The sequence below is a fragment of the Lithobates pipiens genome, unplaced genomic scaffold (assembly GCF_037356315.1).
Source record: "Lithobates pipiens isolate NorthernLeopardFrog02 unplaced genomic scaffold, aLitPip1_a1.2 Scaffold_1, whole genome shotgun sequence".
Classification (NCBI taxonomy): domain Eukaryota; kingdom Metazoa; phylum Chordata; class Amphibia; order Anura; family Ranidae; genus Lithobates; species Lithobates pipiens.
In genome coordinates this window covers 222,997,804-223,025,727 of record NW_027507685.1, presented here as the reverse complement: position 1 = coordinate 223,025,727, position 27,924 = coordinate 222,997,804, and the positions used below count along the sequence as shown (strand labels likewise).

The window sequence follows — 27,924 nt, the reverse complement described above, 5'->3', positions numbered from 1 at the left end:
CCCATCGGTAAAGGAGAAAAATTACCTGTTTGCAAAATGTTATAACAAACTATTTTTTTTTTTGTCTTTTTTCGTTTGTTTAGCAAAAAATAAATACAACCAAAAGAAAACTCTATTTGTGTGAAAAAAATGATAAAAGTGTCATATGGGTACAGCGTTGCATGACCGCGCAATTGTCATTTAAAGTGTGACAGAGCTGAAAGCTGAAAATTGGCTTGATCTGGAAAGGTGTAAAAATGCCCTGTAGGCAATTGGTTAATTATGCTCTATATTAACATAAACAGAAAGGAAAACAAAAGATTTCCAGGAATCCAATAGGATTTACAGGAAAGGGGATTTTACAAAAGGTTGCCCACAACACCCTCTTATATCTACACAGGAGCCGGCCCCTCACTAATAGACGGGACAGCAGAAGAGGCAAGAGAGGTCCCCAGACTCCCGGCAACATGATGCTGCTACTTCTACTGGTCAGCTTAGCAAGTAAGTAATTAGGGTTGATTTACTAAAACTGGAGAGTGCAAAATCTGGTGCATCCTCTACATAGAAACCAATCAGCTTTCAGGTTTTATTGTCAAAACGCAATTGAAAAAACTGAAGCTGGAAGCTGGTTGGCAACCATGCACAGCTGCACCAGATTTTGCACTCTCTAGTTTTAATAAATCTCCCGAACAGAGTTATAATTATTTCTCTGACTGCCCCTTTTTTTTATCAATGACCCCTGCCGATTTCATACTTTGAGGGGTGATTTACTAAAGGCAAATAGACGGTTCCCTTTGCAAGGGAATTTGCCCCAGAGTTTAGTGAATTAGATGAAGCTTTGCTGACTTCCATCATCCAGTTTTTATTATTTGCTAGGCATGTGATTGGGAGTTCTTTGCAAAGTGAAATTTCCCCGCATTCACTAAGCAGTGGGGGAAATTCCCTTCCAAAGTAAACAACCTATTTGCCTTTAGCAAATCAACCCCTTTGTCTTTCAAAAAGAGCCAGCCAAATGGTGGTAGAAGTAGAGGAATGTTGGCTGAATTGAATTCACACATTTTTTACTGTTGGCTAATTTGATTTAAAGATGAAAACAATCTTCTCTTTTTTTATTTCAGTTATTATGATGATTTTTGTTTGTTTGTTTGTTTTTTTTGCTGTATTTAGAGTAGTTTGGTTCATTCTATTTAGTGTGCTTTGTATTTGTGTTTTTTTTAATCTTTTTTTTTTTAATGTGTATTTAAGGGCTCATTTAGACTGGGTTGAGTCCGGTTTTTAGCACCCCCAACCACTTCAGTAAGCTGCAAAGGCAGCAGACGGGGTGTTTCCATGCTTTGTTTCATTCCCACAGCAAAATCTCTCCTGTCTCATTTAGACTGCATTCACATCTCTGCGTTTTGAATCGTGGGCAGATTTGCAGCGATTTTGCCCACGATTTCAAAGCGCCGAGGTGTGAATGACAAATCGCACAAAGCACATTTTGCGATTGCAGTGTCACGCTACAATCGGGGCAACCCATATCGCGTGAAGCTTGTCGTTCAAAAAAAAGATTCAGGAGCTACTTTTGGGTGGCATCCTTTTGCACGTTAGCGTGTTTTATCGCACGACAATCCTTGCAATATCATTTTGCTCTTCTATTTTGCTGCCTGTCTTTTTTTTTGTTTTACTTGTATGAAAAATTGCATAATGAGACTAATGCCTAGTGCACACAATGAAAAAATTTGATGAAAAATACCGCCTTCGGAATGATCGTACGATAATCTATACATTAGTACACAGCTTTCAAGAGTCGGTCATGGCAGTTCATCCAAAATTATCCAAAATGTTTCTCATACTATAACAGAGCGAACAATTTTCGTGTAATTAGTATAGTATCTGTATGAAAAAAAATGTGTGACCATGCTCGGAAATGAAAGAATACAATACAATACAACACATTACATCACTTCTATAGTTGTATTCTGTTGTATTTTTGTAACTTTAGTAACCTATTGGTTTTCGATATGAGACTAGCATGCAAAAAAATAAAAATAAACAGGCGATTTGTCCGATATTCTCATCGTGTGTACTAGGCATAACAAAGGGCCATTTTTAGGGGCCATTTTTTGGTACAAGAACAGGTCAACAGTGTCGGCTGGTGGGGTTTTTGTTTGGGGGGGGGGGGGTGGCAAACAACCAAGCCCCCACCCGAGGAAATGGGTGACGGGTATCAGACCCGCTACCCCATTGGCCGGAGGAGAATAAGTGTTACAACAGCAAATATTAATTCGCTGTTGTAACACACCTGAGTGGGATCAGAGTGCACTCTCTGCCACTCGATTCCACACTATTTTGAAGCCTATTAGAGCCTCTGGCTCTAATAATTTCCTTTAAAAAAAAAAAAACTGGTCTCTCTAATTCATGCGACTGGTGACCTGAAAGTGGCCGGATGCATGAATAGGGGGTGGCGCGGCGGCAATGGATAGATTCATGCTAAAATTAAGATTCATGCGAAAGTTAAAAAAACAGCATTTTTGCTTGCACGTGATTGGATGATGGAAGTCAGCAGAGCTTCTGCTTATTTACTAAGCTCCGGAACAACTGCTCTTGAAGGGTGCAACTGCATGCCGCAAAGTGCACAGTCTATTTGCCTTTATTAAATCAACCCTATAGTCTTATCAAACAGTTCATGAGCTTTAAAATGGTTCCTCACTGACCTCTGTAGCTGCAGGCACTGTGGAATAATTTATCCTTGGTGTTTACAGCAATGCTCAAGCCTGCATGTCTAAAGCCACTGCTATAATTCAGGTGCCCGGTGTCCAAAACCGGGTGGGATGCATGAATAGGGGGTGGCTACAGCAGCCATGGGTAGATTCATGCAATGCATGAATCTATCCAGTCTACATAGGGGAGGTGGATGGGACGCCACTGGTTGGGGGATTTCTGTAGTTTTGTTGATGAAATTATTGAGCTAAGCCAACACTCTGGGGTTGATTTACTCAAGGAAAAAAGACTGTGCACTTTGCAAAGTGCAATTGCACTCTGCAAGTGCAGTTGCTCTAGAGCTTAGTAAATAAGCAGAAGCTGTGCTGACTTCCATCATCCAATCATGTGCAAGCAAAAATGCAGTTTTTTTTTAATTTTCCATGCCCGTGATTGGGTATTCTCTGTAAAGCAAAGCTTTACCTCATTTACTAAACCTTAGAGAAACTGCACTTTGCAAAGTGCACTGTCTTTTTGCCTTTAGTAAATGAACCACATTGCGTGTTCTCCTATAGAACATCTGCTCAAATGTGCCACCCTGTAGATGTGCATACAGGATGATCAAGCATTCTTTTCAGCACCTCTTGGTTTCAGGTTAACCGTTAACTTTCAGATTGCACTGCATTGCATCAGACATCAATGTTGCAAAGTTATGCTTTATCTCTGGCTCTGGTGAAGTGAAAGATAAACCATGACCAGACTTGACTGCAGGTCATAAGACTGTTGTGTCTCAGGTAGAGTAGAGTAAAGTGTTGTGTCTCAGGGATGTCAACTTTAATTGCATTGTTAACACAACATTTATTGTTGTCTATATATTACAACGTAGGTTTGTTTTGTCACAAAAATTTTGGTGTGAAAGTATTAGGCTAGGTTTATGGCTGTAGTAGGTCAAAAAGAGCCCCAAATGAAAAATCCTCAGGAGTCCAAAGCCTTTTTTGTTTAACTGGTTACAACAAGCAGGGCAAAAGACATCCAATGCATTTCAGGGGAACACGATCCCCTTCATCAGGGCTGGAGGGCTGAATGTCCTCTTTTGCCAAATACAGGCCATTTGGGCTCAAGTAATGACAATAAAATCTGTGTCCAGCAATGCACCCCTCTACCAGTACCTCTTAGGTTTATGGCTGTTTTATGGATAGGGGTAGTGTTGAAGGGTCAGTCAGCCCATAGACATAATGGTCCCAGGATTTTTAGTTGAACAGTTGCTTGTCTAGGAAGTAATTATGTAAAACCATCTTTCTATGACGAACATTATGGGTTTTTTTTGTTTGTTTTTTTAACACATGGTATGTACCACTTCCCCCATACCACACAAACTCCAGCAGTGTAGGGAGGTTTGGCCATACTATTAATTTGTTAAGGCAAAGAGAAATGTGCAAAGAACAATGGAAAACCAAGAGGAATCACCAGTCATTGATCTGACAACAATAAACTGAAATGTGACTGTATGTTATAGAACTTGGTTAAAAGAACACACAAATGTAGCTTGAATAAATGTATTAATTATCTTATACCTTACTATTGTAGCACCTTCCCAGTGTAGAGTAGGCTGGCTGCTAGCTACATTTTAGTTTAGCTCCTCTGGAGCCGGGGTTGATTATTTAGGTCTACTCAGTGTATCACAGGCTGCCGCACTAATTACTTCCCCCTGTATTCTAAAACAGCCTTTTTCTACCAGGGTGCCTTTGGGTTGCTTCAGGGGTGCTTTGGCAAAATACCTATTGTCAGAAAATTGTATGTAAGCCAGCGGAGGGATCAAGACGGCCTTTAACTTACACAAAGCCACAGGTTTTCATTGTGCACCATTACAACCTTCTAGCTGCTGGCGTCCTAACAACCTATGATCTCATTGGTTGATAAGGGAGGTGTTGGGCCCCTGCACAACAGCATTTTTGTTTGCCCCTCTCCATCAGCACTGGGGTTACACTAGCTGAGTATGGAAAGAGAAAAACGGAGGGAGAAGAGAAACATTGGAATACCAGTGTGCAAAGGTGTGTTTGCCTTGGAAGAATAAATCACCTCTAATATTGGGTGTCCTACGTGTGTGGATGTGGCTGCATTATGTAAAACTATTAGTTTAGCTGTTTACATTGGGGTGCCATCTGTATGTGCATCATTTTAAAGTGTGCCTTGATTAAAAGAAGGTTGAAAAACACTTTTCTAGAGGACTCTAGAATTATAGTGGGAGGAAGAACAGAGTAAGCATCCTGATTATTTATGGGTCTCCAGCCAATCCCTGGGGAGGCGTGCCCAGAAGGTGGTGAAAATAAAATAGACTGGGGCCTGAGCTAGAGCAGCAGAGTCCCTGGGTCCTGTCCTGTTGGAGGAGACCCTGTGCAGGGACTCTGCTCCTGGGGCAGGATTTTTGAAGGTGCCACTTAGAAGACATCAAGGTTCCAGATGAGGCTTCAGGTGGGGGGCCTATTCAAAAAAGCTTACTTCTGGAGTTCATTTGGGTCTGAAAAAGCTCATTGGAAATAGTACCAGGAGGAAGTTGGAAGAGAAGTGTCCAGCTGTCCTATGGTGGTGTGAGGGTGTCTCCCACACTGAAGAGGGCCTGGTGGATATCAGAAGGAGGCAACCGATGATCCTGTGGCCATGTGAGTAATTGACCCTGTTCCTGGAAGTTAGTGACTGTGTGTAGCTCTATCCTGGTCCATTTGGAAAAAGCCCTACTCTTCCGCCAGCAATGGATTCGGTGGGACATTTTTCTAGCTCGGCAAGCTAGAAAAGAGTCCTCAAAGCATTCAGTTCTGTGGTATCCCATGCCCCTTCACCCCCATCCAAGCTCTATTTTCCTATAAAACCTAAAAAAGACACCCCTAGACTATTTCTTTGAGCTAGCAAAAGAAAGGAGAAAATGGTGTGTGTGCCCTAACTGGGGGAATAGGACCAAATTCACCAATGGCTTGTTCAGGGGGGGCGCTACACTATTAAACAAGACAATAATGTGTGGTGTTAGATCCGTCACACTGGATGCCATGAGCAGGTTCTATGTGACGTAGAGGCTATGATTGGCTATGGTTGGCTGCTCAGCCCTGGGGAAAGCAAGGTATAAGTGTGCTGGATGGAGCTCCTAATGCCCCGTACACACGAGAGGGATTAAGTCTGACAGACCTCCAAAGGAGTTCCGCCGGAGTTCCGCCGGAGTTCCGCCGGAGTTCCGACGGAGTTCTGGCAGACTTTTCGACCGAACGGACTTGACCACACACCATCACACCAAACTCCGACGGAGTCGAACGTGATGACGTACGACTGGATTCGACGTAGGAAGTTCATAGACAGTAGCCAATAGCTGCCCTAGCGTCGGTTTTAGTCCGTCGGAGTAGCACACACACGAGCGAATTTTTCGAAGGGGACCGGGTCCGGCGGAGTTCCGTCGGGAAAATTTGAAGCATGCTTCATTTCTAAAGTCCGTCAGACTTTAGCGAAGCTAAAGTCCGTTGCAGCCCACACACGATCGGATAGTCTGACGGACTCAGTCCGTCGGAGTTTGGATGTCGAAAAGTCCGCTCGTGTGTACGGGGCATAACAGATAACAGGAAGTATTTTACCATTCTCATTAGGTTTTTTTAAGGCACTAGAAATAATCCTGGCTAGGCAGAATTAAATTTTTAATTTAAACCATTGCTTATGTTGTACTGGTTTATATTTTAGGGACATTTTCAGTCACTATTATATTGACACACTCTTTCTTGTTCCAGTGTCCATTGCTGCCCCTATTGAGGAGTGTAACCGTGACACAGTGGCCATTGTCGGTGGCACCTACAAAGTAAGTGAAGATGGCGAAAAAGTGGAGTATAGCTGTCCAAAAGGAAAGTATCCATTCCCATCTGCTACACGTGAGTGCGAGACGAATGGGAAATGGACAAATGAAAAGCAGAAAGCTATATGTAAAGGTAACTACTTTTTTTTTTCTCTACTATGGCCCATTATCCTTCTGTGTTGTGTCATTACCTAACTCTCCCTGTCACTCATTGCCCTCTCCTGTGCTGTATACTCACCCACTCTTCTTGGGTAGTGTCACTCATTGCCCCCTCCTATGTGGTATCAGTGACTATCTATTCTTGAGCTTTGTCACCTATTGACCCCTCTTGTGCTTTGTCATTACCTGACTCCTCCTGGATGTTGTCTCTGTTCCCTTCTGTGCTGTATCAGCACCTGCCTCCTCCTGTGTCATTCTCTACTCCAACCCCTGTGCCGTATCCATGTCTTCATCTTCCTATGTGCCACTGTCTCCTTCTGTGCTGTGCCACTACGTACCCTATGCCATTTTAATTGCCTGACTCCCTGTCTGCCTTCTCATCTGTTGCTTGCTACTTTTATTTGCTTGCCTCCACCTGTTTTATAAGGAACGTGGAACAAAAGGGGGGGTGGAAGACCAATGGTAAACTCCAAATTAGAAGGTCTGTTTACTGATAAAAGGTCAAGCAACAAGCCAATTCTTTTCTTAGGGTTATATAGGAACCATTTCATCAGGGCTGTTTCAGGGGATAAGAATGTTTGAACTATAGAGAATGATGATGTTGGTAAGATCTCAAAATTTCCATGGATAGAAGTACACAGATTGTAGAACATTCTAAATTAAAGGCAGCTTTCAAGAGACTCTATTATTTGCAAAAACACCCCATCTGTGAAGGAAAGGAAGACTTTACCCATTCCACCACCTTTTCCTATGATCTTTACTCTTTTTATGCATAAAAAGAAAAAATGGCGGGACTTAGAATGAGGCACAAAAGACGTGTCTCCATCCCTGTATTGATTACTAAGAGGAAAAGGTCGGGACTTTGAATGAAGCATATGACAGACCATAAAATGAATAGGCATATTTATTGTCATAACATGTACATGCAGAATTCATATATGTACAAAAATTGTCAGGAAAGATATCTAGCACATAATATATACATGCAAAATTCATATATGTACAAAACACGAATACATTTTATATATATATATATATATATATATATATATATATATATATATATATATATATACCCTGTTTCCCCTAAAATAAGACCTAGCGTGAGTGCCGGTGATGGCTGCAATATAAGCCCTACCCCCCAAATAAACCCCACCCTCTTTCCCCAAAAATAAGCCCTACCCTGAGAATAAGACATAGAAGGACTTTAACTAGGGCTTATTTGGGGGGTAGGGCTTATATTGCAGCCATCGTGGACAATCACGCTAGGTCTTATTTTAGGGGAAACAGGGTATATATATATATATATATATATATATATATACACACACACACACATACACATAATGTGTTGGTGTCAAAGCACATGCCAGCAGCCAGTATATAGGGAGCCATAGGATGAGTACAAAATAATAATAATTAAAACTGTAGGAATATAAAAAGAACATGGTAAATTGAAGTCATGACTGCATCCTAGAGAGTACTGACGCGTTTCATGGTAAAAACACTCTTCAGGGGCGAATGCGCCAGCATGTCTAAAAAAAGACCAATAAATCTAATAAGAAATAATGTAAATATAGATAATAACAAAGAAAGGAAGTGTCCAATCCTGCAAAACTTACGTACAGCTAATAAGCAGAACATACGCTATGGTCCAAACAAACAGGGACCCGTGGGGTTTACTCGTTTTATGAGCAACAGCCACCAGTAGAATGTTAACATCTGTCACCTCCAGGAGCATTGGATGCCTGCATCCCTGACTGCACATGGTAGTTCCATCTGTCAACCCCGACATCACTAACGTGTGCAGTGACTAGAGCCCGGGAATCGGGTATTTCTGGAGATGTGTTGGGTGTAAAGAGGCCACAGCTCTGTGAAGATCTGAGAAATGAACATAAACACAGCTATGTATAACAGGTCTTCTTTTGCAAGTGTTGGGTTTTTTCATTTTTTTAAAGAAGGAAACAGAGTGGCTTTAAAAGATGGTGGCGTTGCTTTAGCATGTAGGCAGGTGCAGTCTATATTCTCCACTGCAGGCGGTGCTCATCCACAGTGGCAATGCAGATGGGAAAGGAAGTTAAAAGAAGCTGTGTTCCTATGATTTCCTTACTCAGGCAGTGATCCGGTTGGATGTACATACTCCATGTGACCCTGGTGGCTATCTTAAGTCAATCAAAAGTCTATTTAAAGTGTAAGTTCACTTTTACAGAAAATCTGTAAGGTAAACTTACACTGGACCCCTCCCCATCGCGCCCCCGGTTGCTGCTTGCCTGGAGTCACACGATCACCCGGTCTGACACATTGTATAGACGCTTTACCGGTCCGGGGTTTTGAAATCCCTGCAGCTTTCTCTCATCTTCTCCAGTGCTGACAGGATGGCTACGCGGGTTCTGATGGTCGGTGTCACCCATGTGACGGCTCCAACCAACTAGAATGCTTTCTATATGTACCTTTACGAGGTACGTTTAGGGGATTAAGCTGAGGGGATTTCTAATCAAAGTGGCTATGCAATGTGTCGGGAACGGGTTATCGCTGGACTCCAGGTCACAGGTCAGCAGGACTGGGGGGGGTCCAGTGTAAATGCAGAATACAGATTTTTCTGTAAATGTGAAACTACCCTTTAAGAGTCTGATCCCTGGGTTGCTTTATGTGAGTGTTAGGGACAGGTTCCCCACTGGACATGGACAGTGGCAGCGCAAGATGCCAGTGGGGTGAGCAGGGACTACGTTTACCTCCTCAGAAAGCTTCCTATTTGGGTTAGGCGGCACTTTGCTCCTCGTGGCAGATACTGTTTACATCCCTGAGTCTTCTGTCCCCTATCAATTTGCTGCATAGTTGTAAGTGGCACCAGAAAGGTGAGCTTCCTGCTGGGCCTGTTTATGTTGTTGACCCACTGTTTCAATACAACATTCTTGGCCATCGAGACTCTGAGTGTTTACCACACCCCACTGCACCTACCCAACAAGCAGTTATTTTGGCACACCAATATCAACATTACCTTTAAAGTGGTTGTAAACCCATGGGGGAAAAAAAAAAAAGCAACCTGCAATGCAAAGGCATAATGAGCTAGTATACATAGCATACTAGCTAATTATGAATAACTTACCTGAGAACGAAGCCCCTGAAGCGGTCCTCTGTCTTCATGTCCGCCGCTGCCATGGATCCCGGAGCGACTGCCGGGTCTCGCTGCTCCGGCGCTGTGATTCGCCGGAGCAGCGATGACGTCACTCCCGCGCATGCGCACAGGAACCGACACTCGCGGCATATCGCCGCGATCTGCGGCATATCGCCGCGATCTGCGGCCTGCCCAGTGCGCCTGCGCACCACTGTCTACGGCGCATGTTTTTGTAAATATCTCCTAGGTTTAGGTGATATTTCTTGGACCTACAGTTAAGCCTTAATCTAGGCTTACCTGTAGGTCAAAGTGGTTTGTAAGGGTTTACAACCACTTTAAATGAGAATTATCTACAATTCAAGTATTCCCATTCAGAATGTTTCTAGATTGTATCAGAGTTCTCTTTAGTTTGAGTATTCCTATCACCTGAAAGCTTGAAACCCAGATGAAGGGGGTCCTTCTAATCCCCCAAATGCGTTGGCTTGACCCTTTGTTAATAAACTGATTTTCTTAGCATTGTTCTATATTTTGCATATAAGGCCTGAAATTTTGCCCAATGGCTTTTTGGTTTGACAGATACCTCACCAAAATCCTTGCAATTCGAAACGTGGAAGGCCATGCAGAACGAGACCTAGCATTTAGCATATGGAACCAAGAATCTTCCACCTGTTCTGTTTCACTGCTTGCCTTCTTCTCTGCTGTCACTAACTGTATTTGCACAGTTTTCTTACAATATCCCTTTCTACCTGTGCCTTTGAATACAGTTCACATGTGCTTCTATATTACTGATCTTTTATAGCTATTGAATGTCCCAAGCCAGTGATGTTTGAAGGTGGAGAGTATGAGCCGCATAAACCAAAGTATTTTGTGGGCGATGAACTATATTTCGAGTGCTGGGGTGGATTCAAAATGTTTGGACTTGAAAAACGCACCTGTCAGGAGAATGGAAAATGGAGCGGAGAAACAACAATATGTGATGACGGAGGTGAGAATTTCAGATTAAGGAGAGTTTTCTTTATTGGAAAATGAGGGAGCGTTCATTGAGAAGGTTAAAAAATGTACAGGTATATCAAATATGAAAATTATGTAAAGTTATGAAAGGTATATAGAATTATGTAGCATAGACAAAAAATAATATTTTGGAATAGCCCTACATCTCAGCCTGTAAAACTGATAATCGGCGTGTGTTCTCTGGTTGGAGCAACATTCTCTTTCTAAGCCTGCTGTAGCTCAAAGTTGCAAAGGAGTTTGTATGTAAAAGGGCCTTCGTAGTCGGACAATTCTGGAGCCAAGTACAAGTCTCCATCCCTTGTACAGTCCTGCTAGAGCACAATCCCACCTGCTGAGGCCCCACTCCTCCGCCAACTTGTGCCCTGCTCCTCACTATAGACCTTTATATCCAAAAGAAGAAATGTCCACATGATAGTTAGCTGCATTGCACTTGTTCACTGAATGGAAAGACAGTCACATCACAGGGACATACATTCCAGTCACTTGACATACACAGTCAATCACATAATGTGGACAGTCTGCATTAATTACAAGTGAAAGCACATGCCGCACCTCACAGCCATCTCTCTACAGTCTCTCTTCTGCCCTGGGTCATAAGTACTCATAGGACTGTGTTCTCTGTAGACACTTTCTAGCTTGTTACACCTCTGCCAGGAATCTGCCAGGAATCCTCCAGTAAAGCAGCCCCATACAGGTGTAGGCAGATGCAGTCTACTTTAAGGGGGCACTCAACCACAGCAGCATTGCAGAGGGAGAAAAAGTCACCTGGTTCTTCTATGTTTTCCTGGGTCTCTGAGGAAGCTTGGATGCTGCCGCCCCATGGGACTCTGGCGGCTCTCTTGCGTCAACCAGTGACTACTGAAGACCCTGGCTCCCTGGCTTGGTATGAATTTTGTGTGTGGGTAGTGTAGAGACAGGTTATTCATCTGACAGGGACAGTATTCGAGGTAGGGAGAGGTTCCAGATGAGTAGGGAAAGAGCAGGGACACGACCTTCCTGGATGCTTTCCTGTTTGAGCACAGACCAGCCAGGCCGCATTCTATTCCTCAAGACAGGTGCTGTTAGAGCATCCAAGACCTGCTGCACACTGGGGTTGGATTACTAAAACTGGAGAGTGCAAAATCTGGTGCAGCTGTGTATTATAGCCAATCAGATTCTAACTTTAGCTTATTCAATTACGCTCTGACGTCAAAAACAACAACAACTGGAAGCTGATTGGTTTCTATGCACAGCTGCATTTGATTTTGCACTTTCCAGTTTTAGTAAATCTACCCCACTGGTCTCTAAAACATTCTGTGGGTGCACCCGGTCGTGTTGTCTTTCCACCGGGTAATTGTGCTTGTTTGAACATTAATTACAATGCGGTTTTGTTACTACATCTGGACTCTGAGTGTTTATAGCCACTACACCACGCTGCACCTCCCCACATATGGGTTTCCAGCATGGCCTACAAGGTCTTTTGTAATCTGCCCTAGCCCCCACCTCCTTAAAGTGGAGTTCTGCCAAAAAAAAAAATTTAATCAGCGGCTACAAATACTGCCATCTTCAGTAAGGGAATCAGGAAGTGAAGCCTTGTGGCTTCACAGCCTGGTTCCCTACTGCGCATGCGCGAGTTGCGCTGCACGTTCTAAATTGTCCCTGCTGTTTTCTGGGACCTGTATGTCTCCCAGAAGACAGTGGGGGGGGGGGGGGGGCAGAGGAGGGGCCGGACACGGTGATTTTTTGCTGATAGTGGGGTAGTGGGAGCAAATACCTGTGTTAGACAGGTATCTGTTCCCCCCTACCCCCGAAAGGTGCCAAATATGACACCAGAAGTAATCTGAAAAGTGAAAGTTACATTTTTGGGTGGTACTCCCCCTTAAGGAACAGAATGTTTACAGCCAGCTAGTCCTGCATACAGGTCCACTCCATCCGCCCTCTTTCCCTGTCCCTGTTTGTAGGTTACATTCCTGCATATGTAGGGGGTATGGCTCCCATGCCCCAAGAGACTCTGTATCCCTCCCCTTCTAGCTTATATACCCCTGACATCACTTGTGGGAGGGCTCTACCTAAGAGGGCCTAGTACCTAATGTCCCTACCTTCTGTGCCAGACACTATTTTGATACGGCGCCACCTAGTGGAAAAGCAGTGAACTGCACCTGCCTACATGCAGAGTACAAAATCATGGGATAATAGGCCGCATTTCCATCTAGAAATAGATTCTGAATCTGGAACAGCACAAAGGGTGAATTTTAGCACATTTTCTTTCAACGTATGCCAGCACAAGGACTGTAAAAAAATAAGGTATGTGAATGGGAGCAGTTCACACTGGTGCATTGAACTGATATACACTGGTGTAGTGATGGCCCCGCTGGGTTGCTACGTGTTACAGCATCCACACATTTCACCCTGCTTCAAGACATCCATTAGACACACTTCTCAGCAGGGGTCAAGTCCTGGGGAAAAAAGTGTGGGAACTCCCACCCAAGATCCACATAGAGGGGGACAGTAGCAGAATGGAGGGGGACACGGAGGAAAAATGGAGGGGGACAGCAGCAGAATGGAGGGGGAGTGGGGGACAGCAGCAGAACGGAGGGGGAGTGGGGGACAGCAGCAGAACGGAGAGGGAGTGGGGGACAGCAGCAGAAGAACGGAGGGGGAGTGGGGGACACAGCAGCAGAACGGAGGGGGAGTGGGGAACACAACAGCAGAACGGAGGGGGAGTGGGGGACACAGCAGCAGAACGGAGGGGGAGTGGGGGACACAGCAGCAGAACGGAGGGGGAGTGGGGGACACAGCAGCAGAACGGAGGGGGAGTGGGGGACACAGCAGCAGAACGGAGGGGGAGTGGGGGACACAGCAGCATAATGGAGGGGGAGTGGGGGACACAGCAGCATAATGGAGGGGGTGTGGGGGACAGCAGCAGAACGGAGGGGGAGTGGGAGACACAGCAGCATAATGGAGGGGGTGTGGGGGACACAGCAGCAGAACAGAGGGGAAGTGGGGGACAGCAGCAGAACGGAGGGGGAGTGGGGGACACAGCAGCAGAATGGAGGGGGAGTGGGGGACACAGCAGCAGAATGGAGGGGGAGTGGGGGACACAGCAGCAGAATGGAGGGGGAGTGGGGGACACAGCAGCAGAACGGAGGGGGAGTGGGGGACACAGCAGCAGAACGGAGGGGGAGTGGGGGACACAGCAGCAGAACGGAGGGGGAGTAGGGGACAATTCTGATCGGACAAAGTGCCACGCATGCTCAGATCAAATTCCTAGACCAAAGCTATTGGCTACTAGCCTGAACGTAGTCCAGTCTTAACGAAATAACGTCATCATGTTATGTACAATCAAATTTTCCGACAACTTTGTCCGATCGTGTGTATGCAACACCAGTTTCGGACAAAATCCGTCGGACAAAATCAGACGGATTTTGTTGTCGGAATGTCCGACCGTGTGTACAAGGGCTAAGTATTATTATTATATACACTTTTTTCAGTTTATTTATTTATGTATTTGTATTATTGAACACTCTGTGATACGTTTTGATGTATAGGATTTAGTGGTGTAACATACTCTACTATTTAGCGCCACGTGTTTCAGCTATTTATAATAGGAGCATTGTACACAAGTCATTATTATCTTTTAAGTGGCGGCTTAGGGGTAAGGGGATTTGATTTTAGCGCAGTGGTGAATACACAGGTGTGAGGGCAATAGTGAGTGTATTATCGGAATATATAATAATTATTTGTATATTACTTACTTATGGTAATTAACCCCTTGCCACCCAGGCCATTTCTGACACTTCTCTCCTACATGTAAAAATCATATATATTTTTTTGCTAGAAAATTACTCAGAACCCCCAAACTATCTATCTATCTATCTATCTATCTATCTATCTATCTATATATATATATATATATATATCTATCTATATATATATCTATATATCTATATATATATCTATATCTATATATATATATATATATATATATATATATATATATATATATATATATAAAATTTTAGCAGTTACCCTAGGGAATAAAATGGTGGTCATTGCAACTTTTTATGTTACACTGTATTTGTGCAGCAATTTTTACAACACGTTTTGTATTGGAAAAACAGTTTCATGAATAAAAAAAAAAAAAAAAAACACTAAAGTTAGCCTGATTTTTCTGTATAATGTGAAAGATGATGTTATGCCAAGTAAATAGATACCTAATATGTCACACTTTAAAAATGTGCAGACTTGTGGAATGGCGCCAAACTTGAGGACTTAAAAATCACCATAGGCGACGCTGTAAAGATTTTACAGGTTACATACGGTAGTTACAGAGGAGGTCTAGTGCTAGAATTATGTTCTAATGATTGCAGCGTATGTAACCTGTGTGTGTTTGACTCTGATACTAATCAGTGTCTTACCAGCCACTGACCTCACAGCACGTCCCTGGTAAGTTGCAATGTATAAAATGCTTGTTCTTGGGCTTAGGTACACTGGATACACTCTAACGTTTACTACTATTAATGGATTGTCAAACTGCTCTGTTATGGTCACGTTATTATTCTATATAATTTACAGTACCTCTATGTTCTCTTCAGAGGGCCATTGCCCCAGCCCAGGGATCCCCATTGGTGCCAGTAAAGTTGGTACTATCTATAGAGTTGGAAGCAATGTGAGCTATGATTGTCAGAATGGACTGAAGATGTTTGGATCGAAGACAAGGGAATGTAAAGAGAACAAAAGGTGGTCAGGATCGGAATCATCCTGCAGAAGTAAGATAACTAAGACAAAATAATACTTTTAAATGATATAACACCTCTGTAAATGGTCATTTCTAACTGCCAAGGCGTTTGACTCTGTCGAGTGGTGGTACATGTGGACTTGTCTAAATGGTCATTTCTATAAAAAAAGTTCTCAGGGGCTCCAGCAGTGATGAGATCTCCTTACTAGAGGTCCTGGCTTTCTCTTCCCCACTATGATGAAATCTAGATAATATGATTGAGTGTTCTGTACTCCTGGGACGTTTTTATTGCTCTCTGTTTCCCCATTGTGGAGACTCAACTCACTGTGTGGTCATTGACACGGAAAATCAGGGGGAAAACTTCCTGCTGTGGGCACAGAGAGTAGTTAAAAGCTGAAAGTAAGTCTTTGTCAACCAGGGTGGACTGCACCCAGTGAGCCCTAGCCGCGGCGCGCACCCAGCCCCGCTGGCGACTGCTCTTGCCGAGGGGGGCTGTCACTGTACCCTTCTCACCCATATATTAATAGGAGCCAGACTATCATTCACACTATTGGCAGACTTTGGAAAAAAAATCCTCACTTTGGATTCTGTAAAACAAATCTTTAATACCCATGCTCAATTTAAATTCTTATGTGCTAGACCCCATTTTAAAGGATACGTTTTCTAGAACAACTGGACCTGATGGCATACAACAAATGCACGGTATTGACCTAATGATCAAATCTTTCATCCATTATGACGACCATAGGTTTTTTCCAATTGTTCTTTCTGTTCTTAATAGTAATTTTGACCTTACTATAACCTCAAGCATAATATTCTATTCTACTCTAGCTATTAACATCCTCTAACTGGGTCAATCACATAGTTTGCAGTGTCCCAGTCCCAATTCACCTCTCTAGCCTTGCTCTTTCACTTAGTTCCGGGATCTGGGTGTAGGATCAAAAAGCCAGTTTTTGCTTGTCATCCTTGTGATTAGGGATGAGCTTCATGTTCGAGACGAACCCATGTTTGACTCAAACATCGGCTGTTCGCCCATTCGGCGAGTTCCGAACATTATGGGCCATTCGCGCCAAATTCAAGTAGCGCGTTGCGGCCCATAATTCACTGCGGCATTGCAGCGCATTGTTTGCTGATGATTGGCCAAGCATGCACTATGCCCAGCATGCTTGGCCAATCACAGCGCCGTCAGGGAAGAGAGCCATAATTGGCTACAGGCAGGATACCTGTGGCCAATTATGGCTCAGGGGGTTTAGTACATGCCCCACACTATATAAGGCCACCTGCGCGGTGGCCTTGCGTAGCATGTTGCGTCGGCAGAGAGAGAGAGAGAGAGAGATAGACGGAGAGACAGTGTTTTTTTGAATTTCCTTTGAAGCTGTTGCAATTACAGTCGGCGTATTGTGCCACCTGCACAGTGTACACCTAAAGCTACCCCGATTGCTGATGTTCTGCTGGTCTTATACCACAGGCAGCTGCTGCAGCAATTACAGTAGGTGTATTGTGCCACCTGCACAGTGTACACCTAAAGCTACCGCAATTGCTGGTGCTCTTCTGGTCCTATACCACAGGCAGCTATAGGAAATACAGTCGGTGTATTGTGCCACCTACTGGGTCTTGAGGATGGATCACTGGCAAGAGCTTACACGGTATGCAATTGAGCTACTGGCCTGTCCTGCATCCAGAATTCTTTCGGAACGCACATTCAGTGCTGCTGGAGGCTTTGTAACCAATCACAGGGTGCGCCTGTCCACCGACTCGGTTGATCGACTGACCTTCATAAAAATGAATCAGTCTTGGATCACCACCAGCTACCAAGCACCTGAAGCTGATGTAACCGAATAATTTTTTTTTGAATGTCAGATCCCTTCAAGACGGCCTATGCTGAGTGACTATCCTGTTATTCTGACTGACTATCCTCTTCCTCCTCAATGATCCTGCTAATAGCTTGGAAGAACATTTTTGGTTCTGGGCGCCGCCACCAGTGGCTAAGGCCCAATTTTTCAGTCCCTGTTTAATAGGGATGTGTAATTACAATTGTTGATGTAATAATTTGTAGCAGGGCTCATTCCTGCGCTCACACTAGAGTATCTGTGAGGGGTTGCAGTGTTGTGGCACCAGTGCCTAAGGCCCAATTTTTGTGCCCCTGTTCAACAGGTGCATGTAATTACAATTCTTCATATAATATTTCACAGCAGGGCCGGTTCCAGCGCCCACTAAGAGTAACTTTGAGGGCTAACAGTGTTGTGGCAACACCAACACTTTAGGCCCAAATTTCTGCAGAGCATATAGGGCAGGCCCCTACTTTCAAACATCCAACTTACAAACGTCTCCTAGGAAGGAGACAACAGGAAGTGAGATGAAATCTACCCCTAGGAAGGGAAATCCTGTAAGAGTTGCTATGGGAAAAACTGATGCTTTATCCCATTCCTTGTTTTACTAAAAACCCCAAATTTTCAAAAAACATTTGTCATTGGGACAGAAAGGTGAAATCTTCTGAAGAGGTGCATGGACAGCAAAATGTTGATAACCCTCCAAAAAACTGGACTATACTACACTACACAATAACTTACATATTAGCCTTTTTAAAATTAGCACTTTTGATTTCGAACGTTTGAGTCCCTTAGGCCGCGTACACACGGGCGGATTGTCTGCCCAACTAAGTTCGTCAGACAATCCGACAGACAGTCCGTCCAAATTTTGAATGAACGGACTTGACCACACACGATGAACAGACAGTCCGCTGAAAGCGTGCGCGATGACGTGTACAGCACGTACGACGGGACTAGAAAAACGACGTCCAATACACTGCAATGCAACCTTCGGCCGTGTAAACCCTTTCTGAGCATGCGCCATACTTAGTCCGTCCAACTTACCTACACACGAGCGGACTGTCCGCTGAAACCAAGTTTGGACGGACAAAATTACGGAAATTCCGAAAGACAAAGTCCGTCAGACTGTCCGCTGAAAAAGTCCGCTGAAGCCCACACACGAGCGGATTGTCCGCTGAAACACGGTTCAGCGGACTAAGTTGGGCAGACAATCCGCCCGTGTGTACACGGCCTCAGACTTTAATGGGGTTCTAAAGTTTGCCCAAATTCTCGGTCCGTTCGCAGGTTCTGGTGCGAACCAAACCAGGGGGTGTTCGACTCATCCCTACTTGTGAACAAGCCACAATGTGGTGAAATGCGTTCAGAAGGATATATATTTTTATTTTGGGTGTAGACAGTATGGCTGTATATCTGTTATGGATGATCCAATAAAGTATTTCAGAAGAGTATAGACTGGAGTGCAGTTTCTATTAATGTATTCCCATCTAGCTCAATCGCATATAATGATGCACAACCCTTATCTTAGATGTACTTTTTTGTGATAAGTAGTACCCCACATTACCAATAAAATCCTTCTAATAAGGTCCCACTCCAATCCCTACCTCACCTAACCTACCCTTCCTCCCTTCCCTTCTCCACCATACCCCTTATGTTCTCCAAACACAACATCTCACATCAATCAATTAAATTAAACTATGGAGAACTTAGGACCATAATGTAAATAATGAATCTGTCATATTCTCTTGTAAAGCTCATTTTCTATATTGTACCATAACACACTTTGTAACTGTAGTGCCTTACATGTATAGATTATTTTTGAGTTTGAAAAGTGTATGGTTAAAAAAGAAATGGAGGTAATTCCTCATCTAAAAAAATTAACTGGAATTCTACCCTTTGCAAATAAATATTTAGGGCTATCTTGTATATATTGTAAAAATTTGGATATCACATAACGTATCTCATATACTACTCTATAAACTACTTTGTCCACAGATTCTTACACATATGATTCCCCGAAAGAAGTGGCAGAGGTATTTGGATCCTCCTTGTCTGAAACCATTGAATCATCGGACCCAGACAGAGTTGAAGGTTGGAAAATACATATAGTATATATTCAGTCTTACAGTATAAAACAGCCTTTCTCAAACTTTTTTGCTCCAGAGGAACCCTTGAGAAAATTTTCAGATCTCCGGGAACCCCTGTTAGGATTAGTCCATTGGTTGTCATTGGGAAAATGCCCCTACATTGGATGTGGTACATGGTAAGAATTCCGCCCTTATGAGGGTAACCATAATGACTCCCTCACAGTCATTTCACTTGTGCTGCCAAGTGGCGTTCGACCTGGAACTATGCAGGCACCATCAGAGGTAGGTCAGTTAGCCACAGATCATGGAACCCCTAGCCATCCTTTGAGGAAACCTAGTTGACAATGGCTGGTACAGAAGAACATTTTCAACATTTTTTAGTGCTTGTGATAGAATAGAGAAGGCCCTTTTATGTTTAAGCATGACTGTGGCCCTGTGCACAAAGCCATTGCCATAAAGAAATGGTTTTCTGGGTTTGGTGTGCTGGAACTTGTGTGGCCTGCACAGAGCCCTGACCTCAACCCCCCTAAACACTTTTGGTATGATTTAAAACACCATTTGTGAGACAGGTCTTCCCATCCAAAGTGATTTTGGAGTGGCTCATACTCATATGGTTCTGTTGGTCAGATGTCCATACACTTTTGGCCACAGTGTAGCTTTTCAGGGGATGCAGGGCCTTGTTTGAAGCCCATTTGATTGGTTTCACAGAGACAGAGATGGATTTAGGGTTTTAAGTTTATGGGGCTCTAGACTAGGGTTTCCAGTGTACAACTCTTTAATTGTATGAGTACGTGGGGGTTATGGATCAGCACACTTCCTAGCTGTTCTTAAATGAATTTTCAGGACTTGTTGCAATGTTATGTGAGGCAGTCTGAATTGCCACAGTCACCCATAGCTGCCCATAAACTAATAGAATTTAATTTAAAATGATTTGCTTTAAAAACAATCATTTGATTTTCTAAGCATTAGTAGGGTCCAATCAACGTTAGTTTTCAACCGCAGTGAGGAGGATAGCAAAATGTTCTCGAATTACCAAATTTCTAACAATGACTGTGGTTTTCGATTGGGAAAGTCCATTGGTTCCAAAATTGAATGTTAAATTTGGAAGTACTTTCGAACAACATTTTGTCAAGCCATCGAATGTGCTGAGAATTTTCATACAATTTTCATAAGAATGTTCAAACACAAATCTACTAGTGTATGGCCAGCTTTAGTCTGGCTAGGTATAGCTTGATAATAAGCAAATAATGCTGAAACTGGTTAGGAAGGTCTGGTGGAGGTCCTGTATTTACTGTAATTCCACCTTGAAAAATATATGGTCTTTACTCTAAGGGCACACTGGTAGCTGGGGAGTATTAAATACAGGCAGCCGAGCCATGGTTTTACCACCCCTCCCTCCCGGCCGCCCACCAGTATTCTAAAATTACAGCCTGACAGGGCAATGGCAGTTTTAATTCAGGCTGCAGAGTCTGACAGTCTGCACCACCCGTCAAATTCGCCCCTTGAGATCATTGGGGCTGCACTATAACTGCGATCCAGTACTTGGGTTGTAGTTGCAGCGTGATCCTGCAATGTAACCTTTCCATTCGGCAATTTAAAAAAAAAAAGTACAAAAAAAATAAAAAATGGACGGCAGTAGCACCTCCCGAATGCCTGCCACCAGGGATCATTTTTCAGAGGGAAGTAAACATTACTGTCTGCCTGTCTGAAACAGACCTAAATATGTATATTTCCAGTGATGTAATTTTTGTCTGTATTCTTTACAGATAAAAGCGTTCGTAGACTGCAAGTAAGAACAGGTGGCCTCATGAATATCTTCATTATCATTGATGCGTCAAAAAGTGTTGGAGAGAAGAATTTCAAAACTGCAAAGAACATTGCGGAAACATTCATAGAGAAGGTACAGAGCCTTATGTTTAGCCGGCAGGAAATGTGATCTAGAGAGTGTAAACAGAGAATATCCCATCACAATGAATAATTCACTAGTTAGGCCTCTTTCTATGGACTTTCCAATCAGGTCCGCTTGTCAGTTTTTCAGGCGGACCTGATTGGACCCTCCATTCAACCCTACAGCCATATACCATATAAAAAGTGCTTATCACCTTTTATAATTATAGGGTTGCATCTCCTTTTGGCGGGTCATCCCAAGAAAGGAGGGAGCCTGCTGGTGGTAGAAATCACAATCCATTGTTATTAGTAACTGCCAATTGAGTGATTTCATCAAAATCATGTAACTGAAATTCATCACAGAAACTGGTTTGATTTATATAATGTAACGTTTTTCTGCTTTTATGACACATTGGTTGCTAAAGGACATTGTTTGCTTTGTTTGATATATATACCCACACAGTATCTCACACATGTGAGTACACCCCTCATATTTTTGTAAATATTGTAGCGGTCATAACCCTCGATAGGGCGGCCTTGACTTTTGGGCTTCTGCTAATTTGGTGTTGGGTGAGCGATGATTCGCAATTTTTTCAGATCGTACAAAGCATGTGCCTTTTTAAAATACATTTACAAAACCGAACTCCTCCCGGTCCTTTCTGGATTCCGAGCATTCCGAGCATCCGAGCATTCTGAGCTGTCATTCGTCCAAAATTTACTAGTCCGCTCGTTCAGCTTTTGTCTGACGAAAAAGTCAAATCGGCTGTTGAAAGTACCGTAACAACGATGGGAAAATAAAGAGAAGAGGAGAAAGTGGGCAGCCTTGACGTGTACCATTATGGTTTTTATTGGGTCAGAGAGAATATTATTTATTTTAGTTTTAGCCTGTGGGTTTCGATAAAGTGTCGAGATCCACGATATCATATTTCCGCTAAATCCAATATGAGAGCAGGTGGACAACATGTAATCCCATGAGACCCTATCAAAATCCTTTTCGGGCATCAATTGATAAGCCTTGCCTTGTCTTGCGGCTTCACAGCCTGGTTCCCTACTGCACATGTGCGAGTCATGCTGCTCATTCTGAGTGGTCCCTGCTGTCTTCTGGGACCTGTGTGTCTCCCAGAAGACATCGGAGGGGGGGGTGGAGGAGGGGCCGGACATGGTGTCGATCGCTGCGGATACTTTTGCCAGAAGTGGGAGCAAATATCTGAATTAGACAGGTATCTGCCCCTCACCCCTGAAAGGTGCCAAATGGGACACTGAAGGGGTGGGAGGGGGGTAATGCGGACAGCGGAAGTTCAATTTTTGGGTGGAACTTCGCTTTAATAAGGCTTTTTAGAGCATTGAGCTGTCTGGTGCTGCCACTAACTGCATTTTCTAGCACCACACTTAAGCTAGCCACAGATGGATAGAATCTCGATCAATTTCTGCTCGACAGAAGCTGATCCAACAATCAACTTCTGGCAAAGATGAATGAAAATGGTGGAAGACTTATGTCGATTAGCAACTGCAGCTGCCATTTAGTGTATTCTCTCAGCAGAGGAATCCCACTGTCAGAATACAATGGCTCAGTGGGAAGGATTCCATCTACCTCTACCTTGCTTGTGTAGATGGGGGAATCCGTTTAATATTTTTTGGAAAAAAAAATGTGGGTCAACTAAGGCCACCTACAGTGAGTAAGTAAGTAAGGCACATACTGTAGACCGAAGTCCGAAAGTGCAATGGTCATTATGTCCCTGACTAGATAATCCCTGTAGAGCTGCTGTACAGATGGAAAGTCTAGGTCCTATTGAGGGCTGCACTGCATTTCCCAGGATAGGGCAGGAAGCAAATTGATGAACCTACACTCTATTACCAAAAGTGTTGGGACGCCTGCCTTTACACGCACATGAACTTTAATGGCATCCCCTTTGCCGTTATAAGAGCTTCAACTCTTCTGAGAAGGCTTTCCACAAGGTTTAGGAGTGTGTCTATGGGAATGTTTGACCATTCTTCTGGAAGCACATTTGTGAGGTCAGGCACCGATGTGGACAAGAAGGCCTGGATCACAGTCTCTGCTCTGATTATCCTGAAGGTATTCTATTTGGTTGAAGTCAGGACTCTGTGCAGGCCAATCAAGTTCCTCACTCCAAAACTTGCTCTTCCATGTCTTTATGGACCTTGTTTGTGCACTTGTGCGTAGTAATGTTGGAACAGGAAGGGGCCATACCCAAACTGTTCCCACAAAGTTGGGAGCATGAAATTGCCCAAAATGTCTTGGTATGCTGACACCTTAAGAGTTACCTTCACTGGAACTAGGAGGTCAAGCCCAACCCCTGAAAAAGAACCCCATACCATAATCTCCCTCCACAAAATGATTTGGAGCAGTGCACAAAGCAAGGTCTATAAAGACACGGATGAGCGAGTTTGGGGTGGGGGAACTTGACTGGCCTGCAGAGTCCTGACCTCAACCCGATAAAACACCTTTGGCATGAATTAGAGCTGAGACTGCGAGCCAGGCCATCTCTCCAACATCAATGCCTGACCTCACAAATGTGCTTCTGGAAGAATGGTCAAAAATTCCCATAGACACGCTCCTAAATCTCGTGGACAGCCTTTCCAGAAGAGTTGAAGCTGTCATAGCTGCAAGGGGTGGACCAACTCAATATTGAACCCTACGGACTAAGACTGGGACGCCATTAAAGTTCCTGTGCATGTAAAGGCAGGCGTCTCAATATTTTTGGTAATACAGTGTATGTTGGTGTCTCTAGGATGAAATCTTTTCAGCCACAATGTAGAAAGAACGTGCTGGCATAGTGGGCTCCAAGTATCAACCATTTAGGAAAAGGAGATTGTCTGTAAAGGCTCACATTGGTATAGTATAGCTGGTAGAAGTCAAGTAGTTAGTCACATTCAACTGGATTTGTTTTATAATGTTGATGATGTCTCACTTCTCGTCCAAGAAGCTTCCCCAGTTGAGCATCAGAAACATTTCCAGCATTTTGTAGCCAACTTAATGGACACGGACCTTAATCCAATGACCACAGAATGTTGATTGTCCAAAATACCTGTAAGGGAAACAATTAGATATTACACTTGCCTTTCCCCTGGCACCTAGGTGATGATTACTTAATCATCCTCCTGGCGGGATTCAGCGGGGTGGTGATGCTGCAGCATCATCACACAAAATTTGGAGTACTCAGTATTCTCCGAGATCTTGTTGGCAGGAAGCTGAAATCATGCCCTGTACTTCAAAAGCTGGGGTCATAGTAAGTATATCATCTACATTTGTTTCCCCCTACAGATGTATTAACTCTATGTACCAAGGATGAGAGGGGGCACATTTAAAAGCAGACCTTGGCTTGGAGATACAGTGTATTCTTTTTTTTGTAAACACTCTTTATTTTAAGAATTACATACAGATACCAATACTGGAATAATATATACAGAGTTCAACATAAGCAATTTCAAAGGCAATATAACAAAACAGACTAAACGGAAAGTCACCCTTTCTATAGAATGTATAATCGAACAGGTTCAAAGACTAAATAGCAAGCTAAAGAGCATATACATTAGATCTGTATTTTAACCAAAATACCAACATATTGCCAAATTTTCAACATAGCATCATACAGTGAAGACCAAATCATCAAAATATAGAAAAAAAAGAGAAGGATTGGAGGAGTGAAAAGGGAAAATCTCACTCCCCCAAATGCATGATCGATGCATGTTCCTTTGAACAAGTAAAGAGAGTCCAATAGATTCACATATGGCTGAATCTTCCACCTGGCCTAAAGTGAGGCTTTAATGCTTTGCATTGAGCGAATTTTGGCAATTTTATTAAACCAAATGAATGATGGGGGAGATATCCTGTTTTCAGAGTAACGGCATGCAGGCCCAGGCATCATTCAACAGGTGGATCAACAGATAATGTTTTCCTAGAGATGTCAGAGTGGTGCAGTAGGTACCTGGCTGGGGCATGGAGATATTTTAAACCTTTCAGATTGTCATAGCCACACCAGTTGAACAGCTAAGGCTTATTATACTTTGCCTATCCTCTTTGTGCTCTACTTTGTTCTTTATAGAAATTATGTATAGGTGTGCGCAGCCTATTGCATTAGGGTGTGCACCCCAAAGCTCAAATACACATGCCTTTGTCTGCAGCCTCAGCTGCTCTGGACAGTGAATGAAAATGGAAAGTGCTCTGTGCTGAGTGGATTCCAGTTCATTCAAAAAACATAAGCATAGTAAACACTTACTTATTAAGTAAAACACTTTACTATGCTTCAGCAATGAATGAACACAGTGAATGAGTGTTTTCACTGTGTTGATTTAGAAAAGGAAATGACACATTGTCTTGCTCCTTCCCCTGCTCTCCTTCCTGAAGCATCCTCCGGCAGCAGCTGGGGGGGAGAGGAGAGGAGGGAAGCCAGGAGCAATGCAGGAGGCACAAACAGGCAGTAGGTGAAATCGGCACCACACAGCGTGATTAGAGTGTGCCCAGGGACACCTGGCACACCCCCTGTGCACGCCTATGTAATTGTGATAACTATATAATCTGACAATCTTTGATTTGACACTATATCTAATATTCATGCATACATATGTTTGTTTGAAGGTTTCCAGCTTTGACTTTACACCTCGGTATTCGGTCCTCACCTATGCTTCAAAAATAAAAAGAATTGTGACTCTCTCAGAGTCTGAGATCAACACACAAGCCGAAAAAGTTATAGAAGCAATTCAAAAATTTAAATATTCAGGTAAAGTATTAGCTGGATTATTCAATTACCAATCCACAAGAATTATATTGTATACTGTATGTGGAGCCTGGTGACTGAGTGAGCTCTTTATTCTACTCTGGCATGTTACCAAAACTCTTCCTATGTTATTCTTGCTGAAACTGTGTTTATCCCTGGTTGAAGAATCTCCAGTTGTCTCATGTTGGGGTTTGTACTTCCCTTAGACCCCTTTCACGCTGGGGCGTTTTTCAGGTGTTTTTCAGGCACTTTAGCGTTAAAAAAAGCTCCTGTAAAGCGCTTGAAAGAAGCCTCATGTGCAGTCCCAATGTGAAAGCCCAAGTGCTTTAAGAGCCCTTTCACAATGTCAGCGACCGGAAAAAACGCTCGTAAAGCGCCGCTTAAACTAACAGCACTTTACCAGCGTTTTTCGAGCGTTATTGGGGCGCTTTTAACCCCTGCTAGTGGCCAAATAATGGGTTAAAAGCGCCCACAAAACGCTGCTGCCAATAGCGCTTTTCAGGTGCTTTCAGGCATTTTACAGGCGCTTCCCATTGATTTCAATGGGAAGGGGAGCTTTAGGAGCGGTGTATTCACCAATCCAAAAGAGCTGCAAAGAAGCTGCTTTCAGGACTTTTTTTGACGCCCTGCTAGCGCAGCGCCTGGGTGTGAAAGCACTCGGGCTTTCACATTGGGATTGCAGTTGTGGCTTCTTTCAGGTGCTTTACAGGTGCTTTTTTAAAGCTAAAGCGCCTGAAAAATGCTCCAGTGTGAAAGGGCTCTCAGTGTGAAAGCACTCGGGCTTTCACATTGGGATTGCAGTTGTGGCTTCTTTCAGGTGCTTTACAGGTGCTTTTTTAAAGCTAAAGCGCCTGAAAAATGCTCCAGTGTGAAAGGGCTCTCAGTGTGAAAGCACTCGGGCTTTTACATTGGGATTGCAGTTGCAGCTTCTTTTAAGCGCTTTACAGGCGCTTTTTTTAACACTAAAGCGGCTGAAAAATGCCAGAAAAGCGCCCCAGTGTGAAAGGGGTCTAATAGCTGGTAGCGATGCATAAATTGCCTCCTCCCATAACTGGAAGACCAACATGTGCCCATGTGCTATAAACACTATATCATTTTTCAGAAGATGTCAATGTTCATGGTTGTTTTTTTTTCCCATTTATACTCCCACAGTACATGGTGATAAACAAGGAACTAATACACGGGCTGCCCTTCAGGAAGTTTATAATCAACTGTCTCTGGATAATCTGAGAAATGAGAAATTTCTCGAACATTCTAATATTATTATACTTATGACTGATGGTAAGTTAAATGTCTGATCCAACTCTTGAAAATCTCATCAAGTTTATGCCCTGCTTTTGGCAACCTTAGTGCATTGATTACTACTGACAACCTCCTTTACTCTACAGCTTACCATTGATCATCTCATCTCTTTCCCTATTCTCCATTAGTCAATGTTTTTCTCCTTATAACCATCTTTTATGTCTTGTACCTGACATCCTCTGCCCTTCAATTAGCTACTCCTTTCAATAGACATTAGTCCATGTCCTAATAATTAACAGTCAGGCTTTGTCCTACTCTATATAATCAGTTGGTCCATATCTTGCTCATGACAATACTAGTTTGGCCAACAAGTCTTCATCTCCATAACAGTATTATCAATGCCTCTTCCTCCACAAAAGAATAACAATTTTTCCTTAACACCTCAGGAAAACATAATATGGGTGGAGACCCGTCTGTGGAAGTAAAGAAGATCAGAGAGTTTCTGGATATCAAGAAGGACAAGCGTGAAGATAAACTGGGTATGTGGCATCCTATCTGTAATGGAATCAGGCAAGCACCACTCAGGCATTAAGGCTCGATTCACACTAACGCGTTTTTTGATGCATTTTGCAGAAATGCAAGGAAATTTTTTAACAT

General features: G+C 43.3%; 1 protein-coding gene across 1 annotated transcript in view; it reads left to right on the top strand.

The window, feature by feature from the left end:
• The first annotated feature begins 355 nt into the window (after positions 1-355).
• The window catches only part of LOC143983528 (complement factor B-like), an 83,310-nt gene continuing 55,741 nt past the window's right edge, over positions 356-27,924 (top strand). The window contains exons 1-9 of the mRNA XM_077483326.1: positions 356-480; positions 6,426-6,620; positions 10,561-10,746; positions 15,347-15,520; positions 19,311-19,406; positions 21,169-21,302; positions 25,887-26,028; positions 27,178-27,306; positions 27,714-27,806. Of these exons, the coding sequence (XP_077339452.1) occupies positions 447-480; positions 6,426-6,620; positions 10,561-10,746; positions 15,347-15,520; positions 19,311-19,406; positions 21,169-21,302; positions 25,887-26,028; positions 27,178-27,306; positions 27,714-27,806 (1,183 nt within the window). The 5' untranslated portion in view covers positions 356-446. The remainder of the gene's footprint in view (positions 481-6,425; positions 6,621-10,560; positions 10,747-15,346; positions 15,521-19,310; positions 19,407-21,168; positions 21,303-25,886; positions 26,029-27,177; positions 27,307-27,713; positions 27,807-27,924) is intronic.